This window comes from Carassius carassius, chromosome 18 (assembly GCF_963082965.1).
Source record: "Carassius carassius chromosome 18, fCarCar2.1, whole genome shotgun sequence".
Taxonomy (NCBI): domain Eukaryota; kingdom Metazoa; phylum Chordata; class Actinopteri; order Cypriniformes; family Cyprinidae; genus Carassius; species Carassius carassius.
The window spans coordinates 20516221-20536944 of NC_081772.1; the positions used below are offsets into that span (position 1 = coordinate 20516221).

General features: G+C 36.3%; 2 protein-coding genes across 2 annotated transcripts; one reads left to right on the forward strand and one right to left on the reverse strand.

The window, feature by feature from the left end:
- Positions 1-5380: 5380 nt before the first annotated feature.
- On the reverse strand, positions 5381-9685 carry LOC132092648 (polyisoprenoid diphosphate/phosphate phosphohydrolase PLPP6-like). Its single transcript, XM_059498972.1, has 2 exons — positions 9047-9685; positions 5381-6736 (listed from the first exon to the last, which is right to left on the reverse strand). The coding sequence occupies exons 1-2, from the start codon at positions 9513-9515 to the stop codon at positions 6369-6371; spliced, it is 837 nt and encodes a 278-aa protein (XP_059354955.1). The 5' UTR covers positions 9516-9685; the 3' UTR covers positions 5381-6368.
- Positions 9686-10414: 729 nt separating this feature from the next.
- On the forward strand, positions 10415-15432 carry LOC132092649 (peroxiredoxin-6-like). Its single transcript, XM_059498973.1, has 5 exons — positions 10415-10575; positions 12304-12460; positions 13851-13997; positions 14844-14990; positions 15091-15432. Exons 1-5 carry the CDS (start codon positions 10484-10486, stop codon positions 15214-15216), a joined length of 669 nt encoding a protein of 222 aa, XP_059354956.1. The 5' UTR covers positions 10415-10483; the 3' UTR covers positions 15217-15432.
- Positions 15433-20724: the final 5292 nt, after the last annotated feature.

Consider the following 20724-nt stretch of genomic DNA (forward strand, 5'->3'; position numbering starts at 1 on the left):
GACTCACGCACACGGACGTTCCAAAGCCTCGCTCACCTTTTCACATAGAGATTATGTCGAATGTGGATCGTGGGACGAACAAATGTTAAATACACTTATATTAAATACACTGATACATTCTAATACACTTTACATTCTAGTGTATTTTCTCCTTCACGTCAGAAAAACATTTTGAGAATAATAAAAAAAAACTGTCTTCTGACTTAAGCACATTACGTTTTTAATTTTAATAAAAATTAAAAACATTTTTTATAGCATTTCATCAAAGTCCTTTTAAGGTATTCTATAGTCTTTGATTTAATTCAATTAATTTATGCAATTGTGTTAAGTATTTTAAAACAAGATGTCTGTTACACTCAATAGTTCTAATATTAGGTGATAATGTGTTAATATTTTAACTCACATTCTATTAATGTTATTAAACTTTTGTTTGCAAATTTAAAAGCATCTTTAAGAACAATTAGTCCAAAAATCATTTCGCTCTCTCTGTCTCTCTCTCTCTCTCTCTCTCTCTCAATCTCTCTCTCTCTCTCTCTCTCTCTCTCTCTCAGGCCAGGGGCGAAAAGGGGATCAAGCGGCAACCTCCCGCTCTCTCTTGTAAAACCAAAAAATTACTTAAACTGTAATTCATCGACTGGCCGCTTGAGGCCGGCTGCAAAAGGGAGTCAATCCCATAGACTCCTCATGTTAAAATTACCAACATTACAGCAGAAAAAAAAAAAACATGTTTACAGCCTGGTTCAAAACTGATTTTGGTCTATATAGCTAATTTTGCCCTTCATGACAACTGTGAGGGGGGTTATTTTTTTTATAACTCATCTGTTTAAATTAAATTAAGCTTTAAAGTTCTGAATAAGGGAGTGGCCACTTGAGTGACAGGTGGATTGCCGCTGCTGACACTGCCGGGCGTGGCTACAGCAACCAGCTCCCGCATTTTGCCAGGGGGGCAGGGTTTCATATTTTTTTCGCCATTGGCTAGCGGACCCCCACCTGTTGTTAGCATTCCATTGACTCCCATTAATTTTGGGGTCACTTTGACAGCGAATAACTTTACACCTGAGGCGTTTAAAGACTCCATTTGTCCATTAATTATTTCTAAAAAAAAACACGAAAATGTATAAAAGGCTCCATTACCTTGTATCTCACGTTATGGTCCCATAGAAGCAGTTTTTGTAAAAAATAGGCTAACGATTGCGTCATAACCAGCGACTCTCTGACGCACAGTAGAGAAATTACCGTATGGACAGGAGGAGAAGCTCGCAGGCAATCTTTTACTGTCTGTGAGGCTTTCGGGGGGACTTGGAGGCATAAAGTCAAGGGACATAATTAATCACAATACTTACCAAAATTTGCTCCTGTTCACGCTCGCCTTCTCTGCAAGATTCGGTGGGTGATTCAGATTTCTCTTGGCACAGCGATGAATCCAACTGTGTCCATTTCTTTTAATTGCCAATGCCTTTTGCCCATTTTCAATTATCCGGGAGTTACATGGGGTGACGCGCTGCCAAGATGGCGACGGCCTGCTCCGCCTACTTTGAGCTTCAAAAACTCTTCAGAAAACTATGGATAATTTCCCGGACAATAGGTCCATGTTTTAAATAGTCTATGCATTGCATGCACAAGTCAGAATTTGGCTCAAAATCGGATGAAAATCACAGTGTATTAAAGATAATTAACAGAGGTAGCTATGTTTGTTCCCACCAATAGCTGCACACATTAAAGTGATAGTTCACCCAAAAATCAAAACTATGTAATTAATGACTCACCCTCATGTCGTTCCAAACCCATAAGACCTCCATTTATCTTTGGAACACAGTTTCAGATATTTTAGATTTAGTCCGAGAGCTCTCAGTCCCTCCATTGAAACTGTGTGTACGGTCTACTCTCCATGTCCAGAAAGGTAAGAAAAACATTATCAAAGTAGTCCATGTGACATCAGAGGGTCAGTTAGAATATTTTGAAGCATCGAAAATACATTTTGTTTCAAAAATAGCAAAAACTATGACTTTATTCAGCATTGTCTTCTCTTCAGTGTCTGTTGTGAGAGAGAGTTCAAAACAAAGCAGTTTAGTGATATCCGGTTCGCGAACAAATTATTCGATGTAACCAGATCTTTTTGAACCAGTTCACCAAATCGAACTGAATCATTTTAAACGGTTTGTGTCTCCAATAAACATTAATCAACAAATGACTTAAGACCGATGCAACCGGTTCTTGACTCGTGAACGAGTCAATATCTGGCTCAGTGCAGACTGAGTTCTCTCTTCACAGCAGTTCAGTCAGTGTACTGTTTGAGTAAATGAATTACTCCGGGATATTGGTTTGTTTGAACTTAGAGGGAGTGTCAGCCACATTAAAAAAGTTAACAGCTTAAGTCATTTGTGGATTTATTTCGATTTGGTGAACTGGTTCAAAAAGATCCGGTTACATCGAATGATTCGTTTGCGAACCGAATATGACAAACTGCTCTGTTTTGAACTCTCTCTCACAACAGACACGGAAGAGAAGACAATGCTGAATAAAGTCGTAGTTTTTGCTATTTTTGGACCAAAATGTATTTTCAATGCTTCAAAATATACTGACCCTCTGATGTCACATGGACTACTTTTATGATGTTTTTCTTACCTTTCTGGACATGGACAGTAAACCGTACACACAGTTTCAATGGAGACTAAATCTAAAATATCTTAAACTGTGTTCCGAAGATAAATTGAGGTCTAATGGGTTCGGAACGACATGAGGGTGAGTTATTAATTACATAATTTTGATTTTTAGGTGAACTATCCCTTTAAGGATGTATGTTTCGTCATCATACATAACCTTAACTTGTGCAACGATTGGTGGGAACAAACGTATCTCTATTATTTCCCGGAACAAATAGAGAACAAAAAATCTTTGTATTGAAGTAAGTACAAGTTTGTATGAGAGCACTCATATTATCTACATCTCTATTATAGATCAGTGGTAACGCTGTTTTTTATACAGTCTATGTGGTAACGACTAATCTGGATCATGTGAGGCACCTCAGCCAATCATGCAATGGCAGTGACGTCACTGACAGTTCTTAGTTACAGTTTACATTGCACAGTAAAAAAAATTGTTGGTCCCGGCAATTTAAGATTAGATTTTATTCTGTTCATTAAAAAAAAGAAAAAAAAAGAAATTGGCAACATTGGGCATACTTAACACTCATACTAGAAATCTGTTATATTTTTTTCTTTAAAAAGCGTTATATCATCATCATCATACACAGCAGTCACGTCATTACATTTAAAGTGTATTTACTGAAACTTGGAAGCCATATAAAGAACATATTTATTGTATGCTGTTTATTGATACTAATGTGATTAGCTATTGTGGCTCCACCTGAATTATCAGTGGAAAAATGTGACAATATTTCTAGCTCAAACAAGAGAGACCCTTATAATCTCTGAAAGGCTCTGGTATGTTCATTGATTGGTTGCTGTACTGTCTTGCCAAGTGGTATCTGTACTGTGTATCTGCGCAGTAATGTCATTTTCACATCAATTACCAAACATTAGATATCAGCTAATTAAACATTTAAATTAAAGCTCTGATATGTCTGCTTATGATATGAACTAGCAAATAGTAACGCTAGCAAATATTACTTGCCAAAAGTTAGTATAGAATCATTCTTCAGTGAATCGGTTTAACCTATTTACAAAACTTAAGATCCATTTTCTGAACGATTCATTCACAACAGGGATGGATCTCAGGTTGTGACTCATTGATGAAGCATTTTACCATGAACACATTGTGATATGTAACCTGTTTAAAAAATATATATATATAAAAAAAAAGATGATGTATGCTCTAAAATACATGGACAGAAAAAAAATACAAGCTGGAACAAAGTCTTGAAGGAGGGGTTGAGTGTTTATTTTGAAATATGACCAAAATACATTCTTAAATTGCTGAGCTTATCTTCTGAGTGAGAGCTTACTGTAAAACAGATATCAAGCTGAAGTGGACGGTGTCAAAATTTTCCTAACAAAATGAGATGTTCAAAGAAAAAAAAACTAACAGAAATAAAGCATTGATTCCTTCATATTTATTTAGAAAATACAATCATATTTGGATATATTTGGTATATTTTACTTCACAAATACAATCAACAGTCATAGCAGTCACATTAATCTTATGAAATCCCTTAATTAATCTTAATATCCCTTGTCATTTTGACTTTGGTAAATGTAAATTGGCATTTTACACTGCAAACCACATGAGGATCAAATGTCAGATTTTGAAATAGTTTGTGAAGCCATTTAAAATGACTGTACAGCTAAAACACTTGAATCAAATAAAGAGTTTTCCCTCTCCATCCTCCAAAAGAGAAAGAAAGAGAAAATAACACCACAACAACACACGTGGTCCCTTGAAAACACATCACTAAAACAGCGCAAAGTTATTGCAATTTAAAATAAGATTATTGGATACCATCTGTCACTTGAATTGTGATATTGCACAAATGATCAAATGATTGCACTTTCAAGAAATAACCCAACTATTGCGAAGGAAGCATGTAAATATGGCTGTCTAGAAACAGTCAAAACGCCCAGAACCTTCACCAGAATCTTATTACAGCAAATCATTTTGAGGGCAAGTGCTGCCAGAGGAGAAATATTTTATACCAAAGAAAAAATATTTTAAAAAAGCTCTAGATTTTGAATTAGGAAGTCAATAATTCTCTAAAATGTAATTGCATGTGTAGCATTAAGACAGTCCTCAGTGGGGGGACACAAATTTAATTTCAAAATAGTCTCAATATTGTAAAAAGCTATGAGAAAGAAAAGAAAGGCCCTAAACCCCCTTCTCACTAACATAATTGAGACAATAATTATTTGAAAATGTCAACATCTTCCTCCACTAACAAGGTCAATAACAAGTGCTTTGGAAACACTGTTTTTTGCACATGTACATGGTAACACCATGGAGCTTTTGAAATATTTTTAAAAGGAACAATTAACCCAAAACTGAAACCTTGGCACTGGGCCATCCAAGATGTTGGAATTACAAATATGCAATTTTTCATTTCACAAGATGTTAACTGATGGGCTGATGTCATTTGTATTGTTGTATTTTTATCAACTGTTTGGACTCATTCTGACGGCACCCATTCACTGCACAAGATCCATTGCTGAGCAAGTAATGTACTGCTAAATTTCTCCAAACCTGTTCTGATGCAGAAACAAACTCATCTACATCTTGGATGACCTGGGAGTGAGAATATTTTCAATATATTTTCATTTTTGGCTGAACTATTCTTTCAAACACCATGTAAAGACCACTGTACATAAGTTATCCCTTATTTCTACGACATATAGGCCATATAGTAAAAAATTTTGGTCCAGTCTGAGAGTGACGACAGAGTGGAAATTTATTTAAAATTATGGCCATCATGGTGCAATTTACACCTGCTTAATGTTATCAAACAGTCATTATGACTGATATATGGCAACAATTTACAGCATGTCATGTGATTTATGGCTCTATAATCACAGCTGTGGCTTTAACCCTATTGAAAACCAGCTAACTTTTATTAAACCAAAGCAATACAACAAACTTCCGTTTCATAGATCAATAAGACTGCATGAAAAAGTGCAATAAAATTTAACAGTGGCTAACAAGATCACAATAAAACCACAGCAAAAAGAACAATTTCACTCTTTTGAGACATGAACATCAGAACAGAGCTTTAAAACACAAAAGACTTTAGATCGATATCAGTGTAATGAGGAACCCTCCAGAGATAACACAACATACCCTAAAGGTATTAGATCTGTGCTGAAATGTTCTCTTCCCCTGCTTAATTAAATATTCATTCATGAAGAGCTGATTTTTTTTTATTAAAATGGAAGCAAAATCTTCGAGATGTTGCCTAGTGTTTCAGGTCCTATAACAATGTAGTACCACAATGGCGAGATTTTATTCTGTAAACAAGTAAACTGATGTTAGAAGCCAAAGATCATCCCATCCGTCCTCCTTTTTTGATATGGACCAATCCTCAAAAGAGCAGAACAGGATGGCAGCGGATTCATTAAGACTGGAGTAATCTATCACATCTCAGATTACTGACAAAAGTAGCAGAGAAATCACTTCAAGTGATGGAAAAGTAGTTAAGTCTGTTTTCACTTCAACTTAAACTCATTTATCTATTCAGTCTGATCAAATGTGAACCTAAAACCTTGGATATTTGTGGCAGAAGATATGAGAGATTTTACATTCAAGTTAAGACACAGAAAACGTGAAAAACACACATAAAGCAATTTGACAGACATAATGGAATTATTACCAGCAACCGAATGTGTCTAGATCCTCCAAATAATGGGGACCTCAGTCTTAGCTTCTCAGTGAAGCCGTCCTATCATACTTTGCAACATGACTGGAGACAACCAGAGCATCTCAACCAAATTATATTGCCAGTAGCCCATGAAGAAACCGAAGGCGACATCCGTCACGTGATGGCGTCCGAGGAGAACTCTAGAAAAACCAACAAATGTGGCCCAGAGCAGGACAAGAACGCGGAGTGGGGCCGCCAGCACCAGATGTGCCAATAGAAAGCGGGCGCACATCGCAGCACGTGTGGCATGGCCTGATGGGAAGGAATAGCCATCCACAGAGAATGTGGCAAACATGTCCATACGGTTATGAGCAGGACGTCTCCGCCGCACTACAGCCTTCATCACGCCGACCAGGACCAGGTCCAGAACCAAGGCTGGAAAATAAATTATGAAAACATGTGAGAAATTGTTGAATTTGACAGGCAAACTTAAAAAATATTAAGGCAAGTTCACATAGCATCGACAGAGGCAGACCTAGACATCAGTCATTTGATTGCAGTATGACATTTTCCAAGAATCGACAAACAACCAGAAACACAAGGGCTGATCAATGACAACGGACGCCAACAAAAGTTAGGCACTGACCCAACAAAACCTGATGAACAGATTTGTTGCAGTGTGTCTGGGTCTGTTTTACAGTGTGAATTGGCTTTTATAGGATGCCTTAATATGGATCTTAAAATATGATTCAACTATTTGAAATGGAATTGTGTGAATTTGAATTCTTGACAAGTGTCATTTAGCAAAACTGAATATTATGTGGTATTTAACATAGTTCTGAATTCGATTTTAAATTGAATATTGAACATTTTTAATTTTACACAATTGATTTTTATAGACATGTATTTTCATGGTCCAGTGGTGGACGTTAGCACAAAAGCCCAAATGACGGCACAGCTTTGCACACCGAACCAGGAACAGGGACAATTCTTTCATCCTCCAAATTATTATTATTATTTTTTTAATTGCAGTTAAAATAATAAAAATAGATTTGAAGTAACAGGGGGCAAACGGACATCATCAATGAAGTTAGATAGACTACACAAATTAACGAGATGTATCAAAGATAAATAATAAATAAATACAAAAAAAATAAAAGGAAAGAAAAGATCTTTTAAACATAGCTTACAATAGACTCAATAATGTTAAGCTTTTGAAGACTTTGAGATCAAAGGATTTGACATATTCTTAAAGAAAATAAAAAGGGACTTTATATCAGAAGAAAACATTCTAAAGTTAGGGTTGCAATGGATGGCTCTGGCTTTATGAAGATTACATTTACCCAGAAGACAAAGCAATAAAACAATATTTTCCAGATTAATGTCCTTGGAATGAAAATCTGACACAAAAATAATAGATTCGTTTTGTTACAGCAAGAAAAAATTAACATGGTAACTTCTGACTAAAGAGATTTGAAGAATGGACAATGATAAAATAGATGTAGAATAGATTCTTCATCAGAATTACAAAATGAACACATTGAGGTATTCTCAGAAAATCTGCTCAAAAATAAATTACAAGGGTAGTATCCATGAGCAATTTTAAAATGAAGTTCTTTAATTTTACTTAGGATTAATAGTCTGTGAGAAAAGCTCCATACATTTTTTTATTTCAGAGTTAAAAAAGTTATTGCTTTTTTTTTTATCTAATACACAAACACCATTAAATGCAAGTGTAGGAATGTAGTTGTTTACACAGCCATAACATAAATGTGCTTTAAAGTTTTTAAACTGACAGGAATACTTTGTTACCTTATTAAAATCTCTTAGTGAGATTGTTGCACCTTTCAAAAACACAAAGTCAGGAAAGGAAAGAAGATCCCCATCAGCATTGAACAAATAAGAACAAATATATATATTTTGATTAAAAAAAAAAGTGACTTGTTACCAGACAAAATATTTTTTTATTGTTCCAAAGAATACACGTTTGCAGGGAGAAATTATGTTTAAAAGCTATCTTCCGGGATTCTAGGGCTTGTTTATGAAAATGTTAAAGTTTAATAGTTTAGTTACTGCACTTAAAGTTACAGGCCAATACAAATTTAAGGCCACCACAACATTTGAAGAATAGATTAGGGATTCAAAACCATCATTATCATGTGGCATTCTTTTTACTATGTTATAAAGATCATCTATCTATAGTAAAGGGATCCTCACAAAGTTCTCTATTGTGGTTATTCATTTTAGGAATCACAGAATGAACCTTATGGAAAAATAAAGATTACGCATCAAGATCGAAAGAAGAATTAGAAACATGAGACGAGATCATTTTTCCCCAAACTCGAGCCACTTTGCTCTCGATCTAATGAAAGCGCCTCTTGCTTTCATTACAGGAATGACACACGTAACTCATAATAACCAGAAACTCATCCATGTACAACAAGTGCGGCACCATCCAACAAGCCAATTTAGACTTTACAGCACAAATAACACATATTTTGTACTAAAGAAAAAAATGAGTATTTTAACAAAAAGCATCACATTCCTATTTTGAGCATTAGGAACACCTTACCCTACTAAGCTACACTGCATGAGCATCGTTACATCAGAGTTGATCTTGATTTACTCACTCAGCGGTGTCTGTGGGGCCCGGGGACTCACAGGGGGCCGTAGTGAGAGTGCAAGGGGGTCTGTGTAAAAAAATAAAATCAGTGTAATGAATGAGCAGCAGTTAAAGCGCATTACCCGTGAGCAGGTTCAGCATGACCTCCTGGCCGGCGGCGCTGTCGCTTTTGTACAGACAGTACGCGGCACCGGCCAGCCACGGGATCCCGTGTCCGGAGATCTCGACGAGCTTCATGAGGGGTCGCACGCTGCCCCAGGACGAGTCCTCACAGGCGCACACCCCGAGCCGCTTCGACAGCCACAGGTCGATTGCCAGCAGAGAGCGGAGCGCGATGCCGACGAAAGACGGGTTTAGTCTCATACAGTCTTCTTCCGGTAACTGCTGCCCGCCGGTGGAAGAGGTGGACGACCCCGAGCCGCGTCTTCCGCTGGGGCTCTCGGAAGCTCGGAGCCGGGCTGTGGTGGGGTCGGAGCCCTGTCTCTGCAGCAGCTGCGGCGCGGGAGCCCGGCTCAGAGAGAGGAACTCATAGCGCCCGTTTCCACCGGGACACGGACCACTGCCGCTGCTCCGCGCTTTAGGAGAAGGCATTTTAACTCACAGATGCCAAGACAGGCTAGTCCGATATTCTTGGAATGTCTTCTGTTTTATAATATAGCTTTTGGATGTGTTTTTTCTTCAGGTCATAGTTTTACAGGTGATAACAGAGAACTCGTCTGACTGGACGCCATCTTTAAAAGCAGCAATGGTCTTCTTTTCTTGGCTTTTGCAACTTGTAATTATTGCACATCGCCACCTAGTGTACTGGAGTGTGTAGATTTGGCAGATACTGTACTGGGGGTATATATATATATATATATATATATATATATATATATATATATATATATATATATATATATATATATATATATATATATATAACAAATACCAAAATAATAATAAAAAAACAACAACAACACGAATGGTTATCTCGTTTCTCTTATTAATCCAGTATTTTCAAGAAATATAAACAAAGCTTTTAATCTATTTCTTTCCATCCCTTCTCTAAGAATATCTTCAGTTTTATATTCTTCTTCCATTTCCTGCCTTTTCTGCCTGTATTCATGATATTTATTGCATCTAAACAAGAAATTTTCTAAATCTTCCTTGGCTTCACTGCTTCTTTTTCCTGTTTTTTTACGACGTTACTGCCATCTTCTGCTCCGGAGTATGGAACAGATTTTTATATTCCATTTATCAGCCCCATCTTATATCATATCAAAGCTTTGCTATTTATTTTACCATTTTAGCAAAAAAGCACCAATGCATTTTTCAACAAGACTTTTGAAGACTCATAGAAAATGCAATGATGTATTCTCTGTTCAATTCAGTGTTCTATTTATGATGTAGAAACATTAAAAATTCATTTAAAAAACAACCCAGACCTTATCACGGGGCTGACGGTGTTCGTCCAATCAGAAGCATCGCCACGCCCACTCCTCGTCTTCCTGGTTTAAAACCCTCCATTAAAGGGTTACACGTGTGCAGCTTCAAGAGCAGTCTGAAGGAAAACAGTCATGCCTGGAATTCTGTTGGGAGACGTGTTCCCTAACTTTGAAGCAGAGACTACTATCGGCACAATAAAATTTCACGAATTCTTGGGAAACTCGTAAGTAACGTTAGCTAAATGTGTTATTTTTGTTTCTGAGCGAGCAGGCCTCGTCCGATACGATCTGTAATACAGGTTTATTGTGGTTTGCCGCATCCACTCCTGATCATGAAGTGTTTTGTGTGCAGTGTGAACCGGAGCTGACCTTTATTGATTGTGCCATGTACGAACGAACATCCGGTGTTCTGTGTCTAACGTTGTACTTAACGGAATACGCACATTAATTAATCTTATTATCAATAGTTTTATCATGAAAAAAATTACTTCTTATTTATTGCAACCGAGTTGGCTTAAAAGGTAGTCTGAAAGACCCTTTATGTTGAGTTTAAACCATAAGTAATCTGCAGCATGAAGCTTTTCTTTAGGACTTTAGGAGTCATAAAATCCTGCTTTTATTGCATTGACATAATATACTTTAAAATGTGCCTAGTCACTGTGGCTGTAAGAGTTCACAAAACAAGGCCAGTATTGTTGAGCTTTTGGCAAGAGTGTAGTTTGGAAGTCCCCCATATTGTGCCCAAAAATATTTTTTTATAGCACGTTTCACTACACCGTTTCAAAGCCACTTGACAGAAACTCACGTTAATGTTTGTAATATCTTTATACTTGTTGTATTTAACAGATTAAAGCTGCCCAATAATGTAAATGATCAAAATGTAGCTATATAGTATGTATTGCTTTGTTAGTGTATGCAGGTCATTTTGGATGTTCTGTATATCCAGCTTGAAATATTTCTGGATGATAATATAATTTCCATTTTGTGACTATGATCACTCAAGCAGTTGAGATTTGCTGTATAGTTTAATAATGCTTAAATTCACAGGATGCATGTATAGGATATAATGGGCATCGACAAACCATTTGTCCAGTAGTGTATACATATTGTAACCTGTTTTAAATTGAAAAAATACATGAAAGCAGTATGAACTGTTCTTTTCTTTTCATAGCAGAGTGGAAAAGCTTTGTTGAGCAGCCTGAGATCCGTGAATTGACCTGAAAAAAAGATTTAGATTTTGTAACTCTCCTCAATTGCCCCATAATGCATTATGTAATGGAAGGGGGCCTGACTGTGGTTCCAAATTCAAGCCAAACATCCTCCACAGTGTGTCTTGAGTTCTCCCTTTGGGAGGTAAAAGCGGAAGATGCTGAAACTGAAGCATGTAGCAGATGTTGTGATGAATAAGAGGGCGTTTAGCAACCGTAAATTCTCATTTCCCAATTTAAGTTGTTTCTCTAACAGCAGTCAAAACAGCTGTTGACTCTTGAATAAGAAGTGCTGCTCTGTGCGTTTCTATCTAAATCTTTTGGGCTGAATTGGAGTTTCCCATAACTTCTCGGATAGATTTAAAGAGAATGTTCTCAGACGTGCTCAATTTCATGTCTGCAGGGAGTGAATTAATCTTTTCCTTATAACTCGAATAACATGGTTACATAATCCCAGTATGATAAATTATCTACACAACCAGATGGTTTTCTGACACGACTGTTTCATAATGGCTCAACCTATCACTTGTTACTTTTTACTGGTGGTGCTACATTACATTATATGAGGAAAAAAGGCTGTGCTTTTGGCTAAAATTTAGGAAACATGTAATGCCTATAAAACATGGGCTTGATCCGACTGTCCGTGAGGTGGGATGCAAAAATGCAGAAGTATGATCTGATGATTCTTTCACAAAAGCCCTGAAGCTGTCAAATTTATGTACTGCATTTTCTTTCCCTCTTTAGATGGGGTATCTTGTTCTCACACCCACGTGATTTCACTCCAGTGTGTACGACTGAACTTGCCCGCGCTGCGAAGCTTCACGATGAGTTTAAGAAACGTGATGTGAAGATGATCGCGTTGTCCATTGACAGCGTGGAAGACCACCGCAAATGGAGTGAGGTCTGCAGATCGTACACTCGTACATCCCACAAAATAAAGCCTGAACTCCTGACTCATTATTTAGTTGATTTATAAACCTGATTTTATTTGCCCTTTTATGATTTTTTTTTTTTTAAATTATAGTTGTAATATATTACTACTAAATTTAAAATCTTTTAAAATTCTATCCTGTATTTCTGATAGAAAATAAAGTGTGGATTGGATTGATTTATTTATTTATTTTATTATAAAGAAAATGAATACTTTTATTCACCAATGATGCATTACATTTATCAAAAGTGACTGTAAAGAGATTTTTTTTTTAAGTTAAAATTTGTAAATAAATTCTGCTCTTCTAAACTTTCTGTTCTTTAGAGAATCCTGAATAAAATATCACACTTTTCAAAAAAATATTAGTAGCACAATTGTCTTTTAAAACGGCTGCTTAAAATTCAGCTTTGCAATCACATGAATAGATTGCATTTGAAAGTTACATTAAAGTAGAAAATGGTTATTTGGATTGTAATTTAAATATTAGTGTTTTTATTGTATTTATGCAATCAAATAAATGCAGTTACTAGGTAAGCATGAGACTTCTTTCAGGAACATTAAAAATCTTAATGACCACAAACTTATGATCAGTAGTGTACCCTGATGAAATTGTATGATACTCATAAACAGACTCTTAAGAGGTCACATGGGCCTCACGTTCTTAACATTCAATTGTTTTGGGACTCTTACAGCTTGAGTGTCTTCTAATTGGCCTGTAGCCCTAAGAAACGCGCACACAGAGGACTTCTCTGATTGGTTCAGATAAAACCTCCTTACTCTAATCCAGAGAGGTTTTTTTCTGCAGATGACTCTCTCAGAAACTCTCCCTGAATTTCTCATTGAATACTTTTTAGTCAAAAAAAGGGCTGGTGACATGTTACAAGACATCTGGCTACCTGGCCAAACGTTTCGTAACACACACACACACAAAAGGAATAAAAACTAGTTTGTAAAAGGTTGAGATACCCCGCTTTTGCTGCTGCTGTTTTTATGGTCTGCTGGTTTTAATGCTAACAATTTTTATGGGATATAAAAACATGCTCTCACACCCACATGTGCCTTTGGCTGAACTCTTGTTTTCAAGTTCATGTGAATGTTGCAGACACCCGGTTCCCACAAGAGTGTGTTTTGTGTGATCTTAGTCGCTGGTAAACCACACCACTCTTTACTCGTATACAAAATCCAGATGTGTGCATGTACTGTAATGCTCTTAATTGTAAAGTATAACATTAGTTTTTATATCCTCCAAAAAATGTCTTCCTCTTTCTTCTAACGAGGCTTCACACATAAGAATGACTGACTGAAATCTGCAAAAACAGTGAATATGACTTCATGTTAATGTATCTTTTGCTCTCTATAGGACATTATGTCATTTAATAAAGACAAAACCTGCTGTCCCGTGCCGTTCCCCATCATAGCAGATGACAAGAGGGAGTTATCCGTATTACTGGGGATGCTGGACCCTGATGAGAGGGATAAAGACGGGATGCCCCTCACTGCTCGCTGTGTGAGTTGGTTAAACCCTAAATACATAAATTATTATTATTTTAAGATTAAAATCTAAAACTCATTTTATTTCACTTATTTTTAATTTTTTTATGTACTAAAATTACAAACTAAAACTGAAAAAAAAACTGAAAAATCTTTAAAACGAATATAAATGAAAAAAAAAAACGCAGAATCTAAAAACAAAATGAATTAACAACAGTAATAAAAAATGTAAAGCTATAATAGTATCTCAGTAATACTAAAATAACACTGGTTCTCAATCAGGGGCCTTTTTTTTTTTTAATGCCTTTTCCCCCATCACGTATGTTATCTTAAATTTAGAAATAATTTAATTCAACCTATAAAAATTTAAATGAACGCATACTTAATTAAAATGCTGAAAAATAAAGATGTATAAAATGTAAACTGTTTTTTAACTTGTTTTATGACAACGGAAGCAGCAGAGGTGCATATCAGCTTAAGGGCCTTTGAAGTAAATTCTCTGATGAAATGCTCTTTGTAGTTAAATAGGTTGAGTAGCACTGCTTTAGAATCAGAGCTTTATGCTTGAATAGGGGATTGTGAAACTGTGTTCTGCCTGACTACATTTCTGTTGATGTTCTGCTGCATTTAAGGCTTCCATTGCCCCAATGTACCTGTAGATTGGATCTAGTCTTTGCTACAACATGTGCTTTAGCAGCTTAACAACAAAGTAGTCCATACTAGAAAACCATAAGGAACCTTCCAAAAGAAAGGGAGATCTATATCTGAATAAGATTAGTGTGGTGTTATTTCATTAGGACACCAAGTATGAAACTAAATGTGCTTATTTCTATCTGCACTTACCAGATTTCTTATATTTCAGGTGTTTGTCGTTGGCCCTGATAAAAGGCTGAAGCTGTCCATTCTCTATCCAGCCACTACCGGGCGCAATTTTGATGAGATTCTCCGTGTCATAGACTCTCTGCAGCTGACGGCAACAAAGAAGGTGGCCACACCTGTAGACTGGCAGGTAACATACAGATTACTTGATTTTCTTTCTTGTGTGGGGGAAAAAAAATGGTTAAGTATAATAACTTATTTATTTTTCTTCTTCCCCCTTTTTGTTTAAGCCTGGTCAAGAAGTCATGGTCATCCCTTCTCTGTCAGATGAAGAGGCCAACAAACTTTTCCCAGCAGGTTTTACCCTCAAAGAGGTGCCTTCTGGGAAAAAATACATACGCTACACTAAACCGTAACTAATATATTGGGGCGATACTGTAGAAATGGCACTTAACTGACACTCGATGTGGTGTATTCTCTCACTTTGAATCACCTGCTACTATCCAGAGGGAGACATCATCAGAGTTTAGCATCAAAAGGTCATTACATTCAATAAAATGATTGTGCTTTAATATCAATAAAACTATGGTCCTTTTGTAATAAAAAAAAAAAGTATGATGTTTTGAGATGTATATGAATAATCGAATTCTAGTTTTGGATACTTGCTTTTTATGGCTCATGTCTAATATACATAGGTGTGGTATTACATGGTGTATAGTATGTGCTAGCCAGAGACCAACAGAAATATTTTGTTCCTTGTAGCTGATTTTGGACACTGTGTAAGAGGGATTATCGGAATTGCCATTTAAACACAGATCTAGTTTACGTAGCCTAAATTGGTTCAGTAAACCCCTTTATAAAGTGAGGTGTTCGAGTTCAGTAGTGTGTTTGGGAACAGATATGGGTAACTAAAAATGAACTCTAATGCCCCGTTCACACTCATAACGATAACTATAAAGATAACTATATTAGCGTCCATGCCAGCGAACGATATCATCTATTTTTTCTAAGCGAACGCGTGTTTACAGCTTTAAATTCTCGAACTCATTACAGCAGGATGGATTCTGATTTGCTGTCAATGTTTTTATCGTTCATCAGCTGGAAAAAAAATCATTCTGAAAAACGATATCGTTTCTCTGGGCCTTTATTGTTATAGTTGTAGTGTGGACTCTGCTATTCTTTAATATAGAAAACGATTTTTAGAACGATATCTTTATCGTTATATTTAGTTATCGTCCGTGGTGTGAACGGGCCTTAACACCATCGAGAGGCAGAATGAGGAAAAACATGTTGCCAGAATGAACTTTGATTTATAGTAATAAATCTATATTGAAACGGCATAAAAAAGGAAAATGCAGTCGGGTCATTTTGAGATTTTAACTTATTTCTGTGTTAAAGCTGAATTTTCAGCAGCCATTACTCCAGTCTTTACTGTTTTTCAGAAATCATTCCAATATGAGGGTGCTCAAGTAATATTTATCATCAATGTTGAAAAACAGTTGCTGCTTTTTTTTTTTTTTTTTTTGTGGAAACTGATACTTTTTTTTTTTCAGGATTCTTTGTAGAGAAAGTTCAAGAACCGCATTTATTGGATATATATTATTTTTTGTTACAATTAAAATGTCTCTACTGTCACTTTTGATTAATTTAATGCATTCCTGGTTAATACATATATATATATATATATATATATATATATATATATATATATATATATATATATATATATACATACATACATACATACATACATATACATACATACATATAAGTCTTTTATATGGACATTGGCAGCCAGCTGTCGCTAAAAGAAATGCAGAAAACGATACCTTGACTGATGAAACCTGAATACAAATATCACACCTTTTGGGAGTGTGTGTGTTCTTCAAGCCCTCTCAGAGATTTTTCATGAGGATAATGTATATTTATAATGCAGTGCTAAGTGGCATAGCCTTTATCACTGAATAGAATAGTCTACTGTGGCTTATCACTCTGTGATAAGAAGCTACATCAGTTCACAAAAACAAGTTCGACGCTACAACTAGAGTTTGGAGTAAAATATGTTGTTATTCTCAGAAATTCTTGTACTTTGATGCTTTACTGATGGAAGAGGAAAAACCTTTTCGAAGGTATGAATCCGTTGTACCGAATCAAAGTGCTCAAAATGTCACACACTAGTGACACATGCGGTTCAGTATTTGTGTAAATGCAACAAAAATTCAAGCCAAAACATGGATAAAAACAGCTGTTACTAACCCACTGCAAATGCTTTATTGAAAGGATAATATGTTATATGCAAGTAATAAGTCATCATTAAATATACCGTTAAATATGAAGTGTCTGTAGTACTTGTTCTGTTATTAACACATTTCCATTATGTTTATATAATTTATTAGAATATCTTTTTTTTTTCAAGATTTCTATAAATATTGCGATTTCGTTCATTCTTTTGGCCATGATAATCATGTTGTGCAAAATCTGTGACAGCCCTATATATATTTTATTATAAATAAAAATACCTTTTCCACATTGATAAGAAATGTTACTTGAGCGCCATCATATTAAAATGATTTCTGTAGGATCATGTGATTTGGAGTAAGGACTGCTAAACATTCACATTTGCCACAGAAATAAGTTTCTTTTTTTTCTCTCTTTTTTTTTTTTAAGGTTAAACAGAAATTTATACAAAGGTTTAAATAACTGAATCAAAGTAGGTGAATGGAATTGATCAATTCAGATATGAGTCTTGTGTAAATTTGTCAGTACAGGCTGCCAGTGATTATCTTTGAATAATTTAAATATTAAAAACTAATGGCTGGTAAAGAAGTGTGGCATGTTCAGAATTCCATAGGATGAATGTTACATGGGGTGATTAATGTGTCTTATGTAAAATTAGCTACATCCTCAAAACCTGATATGACCCCGGAAATATAGTATTGTAAACAGTAATCTGATCAATTGCACCACATGAAACATCCAATAGGTGGCAGTATAAGATGTCTGATCGAATTTCATACAAACTAGAGCATAGGGTCAAAGTTTTATTTTGCAAGTTTAACAAGTCAAGCATTACCTGTTGGTATGTTGCTTAACTTTCAAACCTTGTTGATCAACCTCAAAAAACTTCAAGGAATTCTTCAACTGTGGTGCCAAACATCAATGCTGGGTGTCAATGAGGCATGAAAGGACGCCTTGTTATCACAAGCATTCCGTTTGTCCATTAAAAACTGAAAAATGTTCCCAAACAGGCACTTAGCGGAGTAAATCATCGACTCCGAATCCTCATTCCTGGGTTACCAGCAGGAAGAGCTCTCCTCAGGCATTGGCCCTGGGCTCTGAAGAGCAGGTGAGGGCTGTAGTGATGAGAGCTCCGGGACGAGTGTGGGGTTTGGGTTACCACAATTATTCAGCAGACGTTACTGCAGCTCGCATAGCAGGGTGAAGGTCATGGAAGCTATGCAGCTCAACAGAGAGGGACAGATGCTTGACTTTTACTTCAGAGAGGACAGATTTCCTCTATCTCCCTCCAAAGAATATAATGAAAACCGACGGGGATTCCCCTCATTCTCAGTGAGGGACAGGAACATGCAGATGGCATGTGTTTGATCGTGGAATGCAGACCGGATGACAGTCTCCATTACTCTCTCATTACCCCCATCATCTCTGGTGGTTCCTGGCTGTCAGACATTTTCCACCAGAAGTTTCAAGTGATATTTTAAAGAGTGAAGAAGCACCACTAGATGGCAGTAGCAGTTTGTGGTGAAGGTTTTCTGCACTAACTGCCACAACTTTGATCTTAGAATCAGTCTAGTGTCTTTGACTCTGTTTAGAAGGACTATACTCAAGAATGGATTATGAATCAAGTGTGGACCATCAAGGAAGGATTATACAGCCTCTCGGTGTCAGGGGCCCTAAACCTGGAGATCAGCTACTGCAGATGTATAATTCATTTAAATTGGGGGGGGGGGGGGGGGACTTCAAAACTCACTTAATTGTTGTCATGCTTCATTTTAAAAGTTGATCTTCATGGATTATAAGATATGATTAATGGACAGTGTTAGAAGGGCCATTAAGCTGCAGTCACACTAGATTCCACGCTCCATTCGCTTCCATTCATATGTAAACATGGGAGACCGGAAACGCTTATGCAAAGAACTCGGATTTGTGGATTTGTGTAATGAATAGGCATTTGACCCACATTTGACAAAAGATGTAGATTGACCTCTTATTTCAACACGCAAATTTAAAAGCTATGTGGTTTGTAAGAAATATATCGGATGATTAAAGTCTAATGTGACCACAGTGTTAGGGTTACATTTTATATATATATATATATATATATATATATATTATTTGCAAATGATATTGTAATGTTACTTGTGCAAAGATTTGAATGGTTTGTGACCAGGTTCATTACAAGTTAAACTCGATTGACAGTATTTGTGGCATAATGTTGATAGTAAATAATAATAATAATAATAAAGAAAGGTGAGGTACTTACATTAAAAGTAAATGAGGTTAATTTTTGGAAGGTTTAAAAGAAATGTAATTTATATAATTTATAGAAGTAATGATTCTGTTAAAACGTTTCTATTTATTAAGCTGCAAAATTTGTGCTGCTGTTTAAGGCAACAAAGATTACACAAAATATTATTACATTTTATACACTTTTTTTTTTTTTTTAATTCGTATTGTTGGATCTTGCAAAAGTGAGTATTTCTACGTTTACATATTGGCCCAATTCACTCCCATTGCAAGTACCTCACTGTAACCCAGATTTTTTGCTTTTTTTAAAGTCAAATTTAGTTTTCTGTGCCACTGAATGAGTTTACCTGGTATTGAACCTGGAATATTCCTTTAAAGTGCATCACATATTCTCTCCAGTGCCTCTCTGTGCTCATGTGATATGAAAATATGCCATCTTATGTTTGTGATTCATGAGACAACAGCAGACCTTCAACAATAAGCAGCCATGTTGTTAAATTCACACGAGAACTGGGGTTGTGAGGGGTTAAAGAGGGGTTTCTCACAGTCACATGCTCACGCAATTCATATGTGCATATCACATACGCAGAAGAGTTGAGGAGTCACATCTACGGATCAAACCTAATTCTCACATACCAGACCACAATGGCAAGTGTCAGAATATTGCAAGTGACAGACATTACTTCTACTTCTGTCACTGATCTCTCTCTCTCTCTCTCTCACACACACACAGAAGAGAGTCAGACCGACGGTCTCCAAAGTGGAACTCCTAAGGGGGTGCTACACGCTCCACTCTCCCAGAATAACCATTGTCTAGCCAGTCTGCATGAGGGACGAGTGTGCATGTGTGTGTGTATGTCTCGGTGGTGCCAGCAGGCCGTAGACTACGGGCCTAGTGGGACCTGTACTTATGAGAGCGCATCTAGTGGTGATCGTAACGCTCTTAAAGTGTTAGTGCTGTGAGGACGCCAATCTGACAGGGTGCCAGATGTCAGCTGGTATCTCATATCAGTCAACAACAGAGAGTCCGCTCCCTAAAGACCTCGCCGTGCATTCCACCTACTGTTTATCTGCTTTGAGGAGCCAACAAAGAACAGGGAAAGAGGGTTTGATTTTTCCACAATTTACAACCTTGAGTTTTAGTTTTTGGGCTTGTGGGACACTTCCTCAGCAACTGATATCTTGAAATATTTCTTAGTGGCTATGATTTATATATATATATATATATATATATATATATATATATATATATATAGTCATCATATAGTGAGGATCCTTGCAGATATCATGACTGTGTTAAGGTCAGTAAGTCACATAAAATATCAGATAATTCAAACCTTTTTATGACATGCCAAAATTAGTTCAGGTTGTAACGTGATATTTATGAAAAAAAACGGATTTAGACTTATTTAAAACCTTGGAAAATAATAAGTGCAATC

What these genes read in the sequence shown, in the direction of transcription:
- LOC132092648 (XM_059498972.1), bottom strand. Translation starts at nt 9,515, where the DNA reads ATGCCTTCTCCTAAAGCGCGGAGCAGCGGCAGTGGTCCGTGTCCCGGT. An exon ending in CATGCTGAACCTGCTCACGG is followed by an intron (nt 6,737 to 9,046) that starts GTAATGCGCTTT and finishes TTTATTTTCCAG; the next exon opens with CCTTGGTTCTGGACCTGGTC.
- LOC132092649 (XM_059498973.1), top strand. Translation starts at nt 10,484, where the DNA reads ATGCCTGGAATTCTGTTGGGAGACGTGTTCCCTAACTTTGAAGCAGAG. An exon ending in CACGAATTCTTGGGAAACTC is followed by an intron (nt 10,576 to 12,303) that starts GTAAGTAACGTT and finishes TTCCCTCTTTAG; the next exon opens with ATGGGGTATCTTGTTCTCAC. An exon ending in TGCCCCTCACTGCTCGCTGT is followed by an intron (nt 13,998 to 14,843) that starts GTGAGTTGGTTA and finishes CTTATATTTCAG; the next exon opens with GTGTTTGTCGTTGGCCCTGA.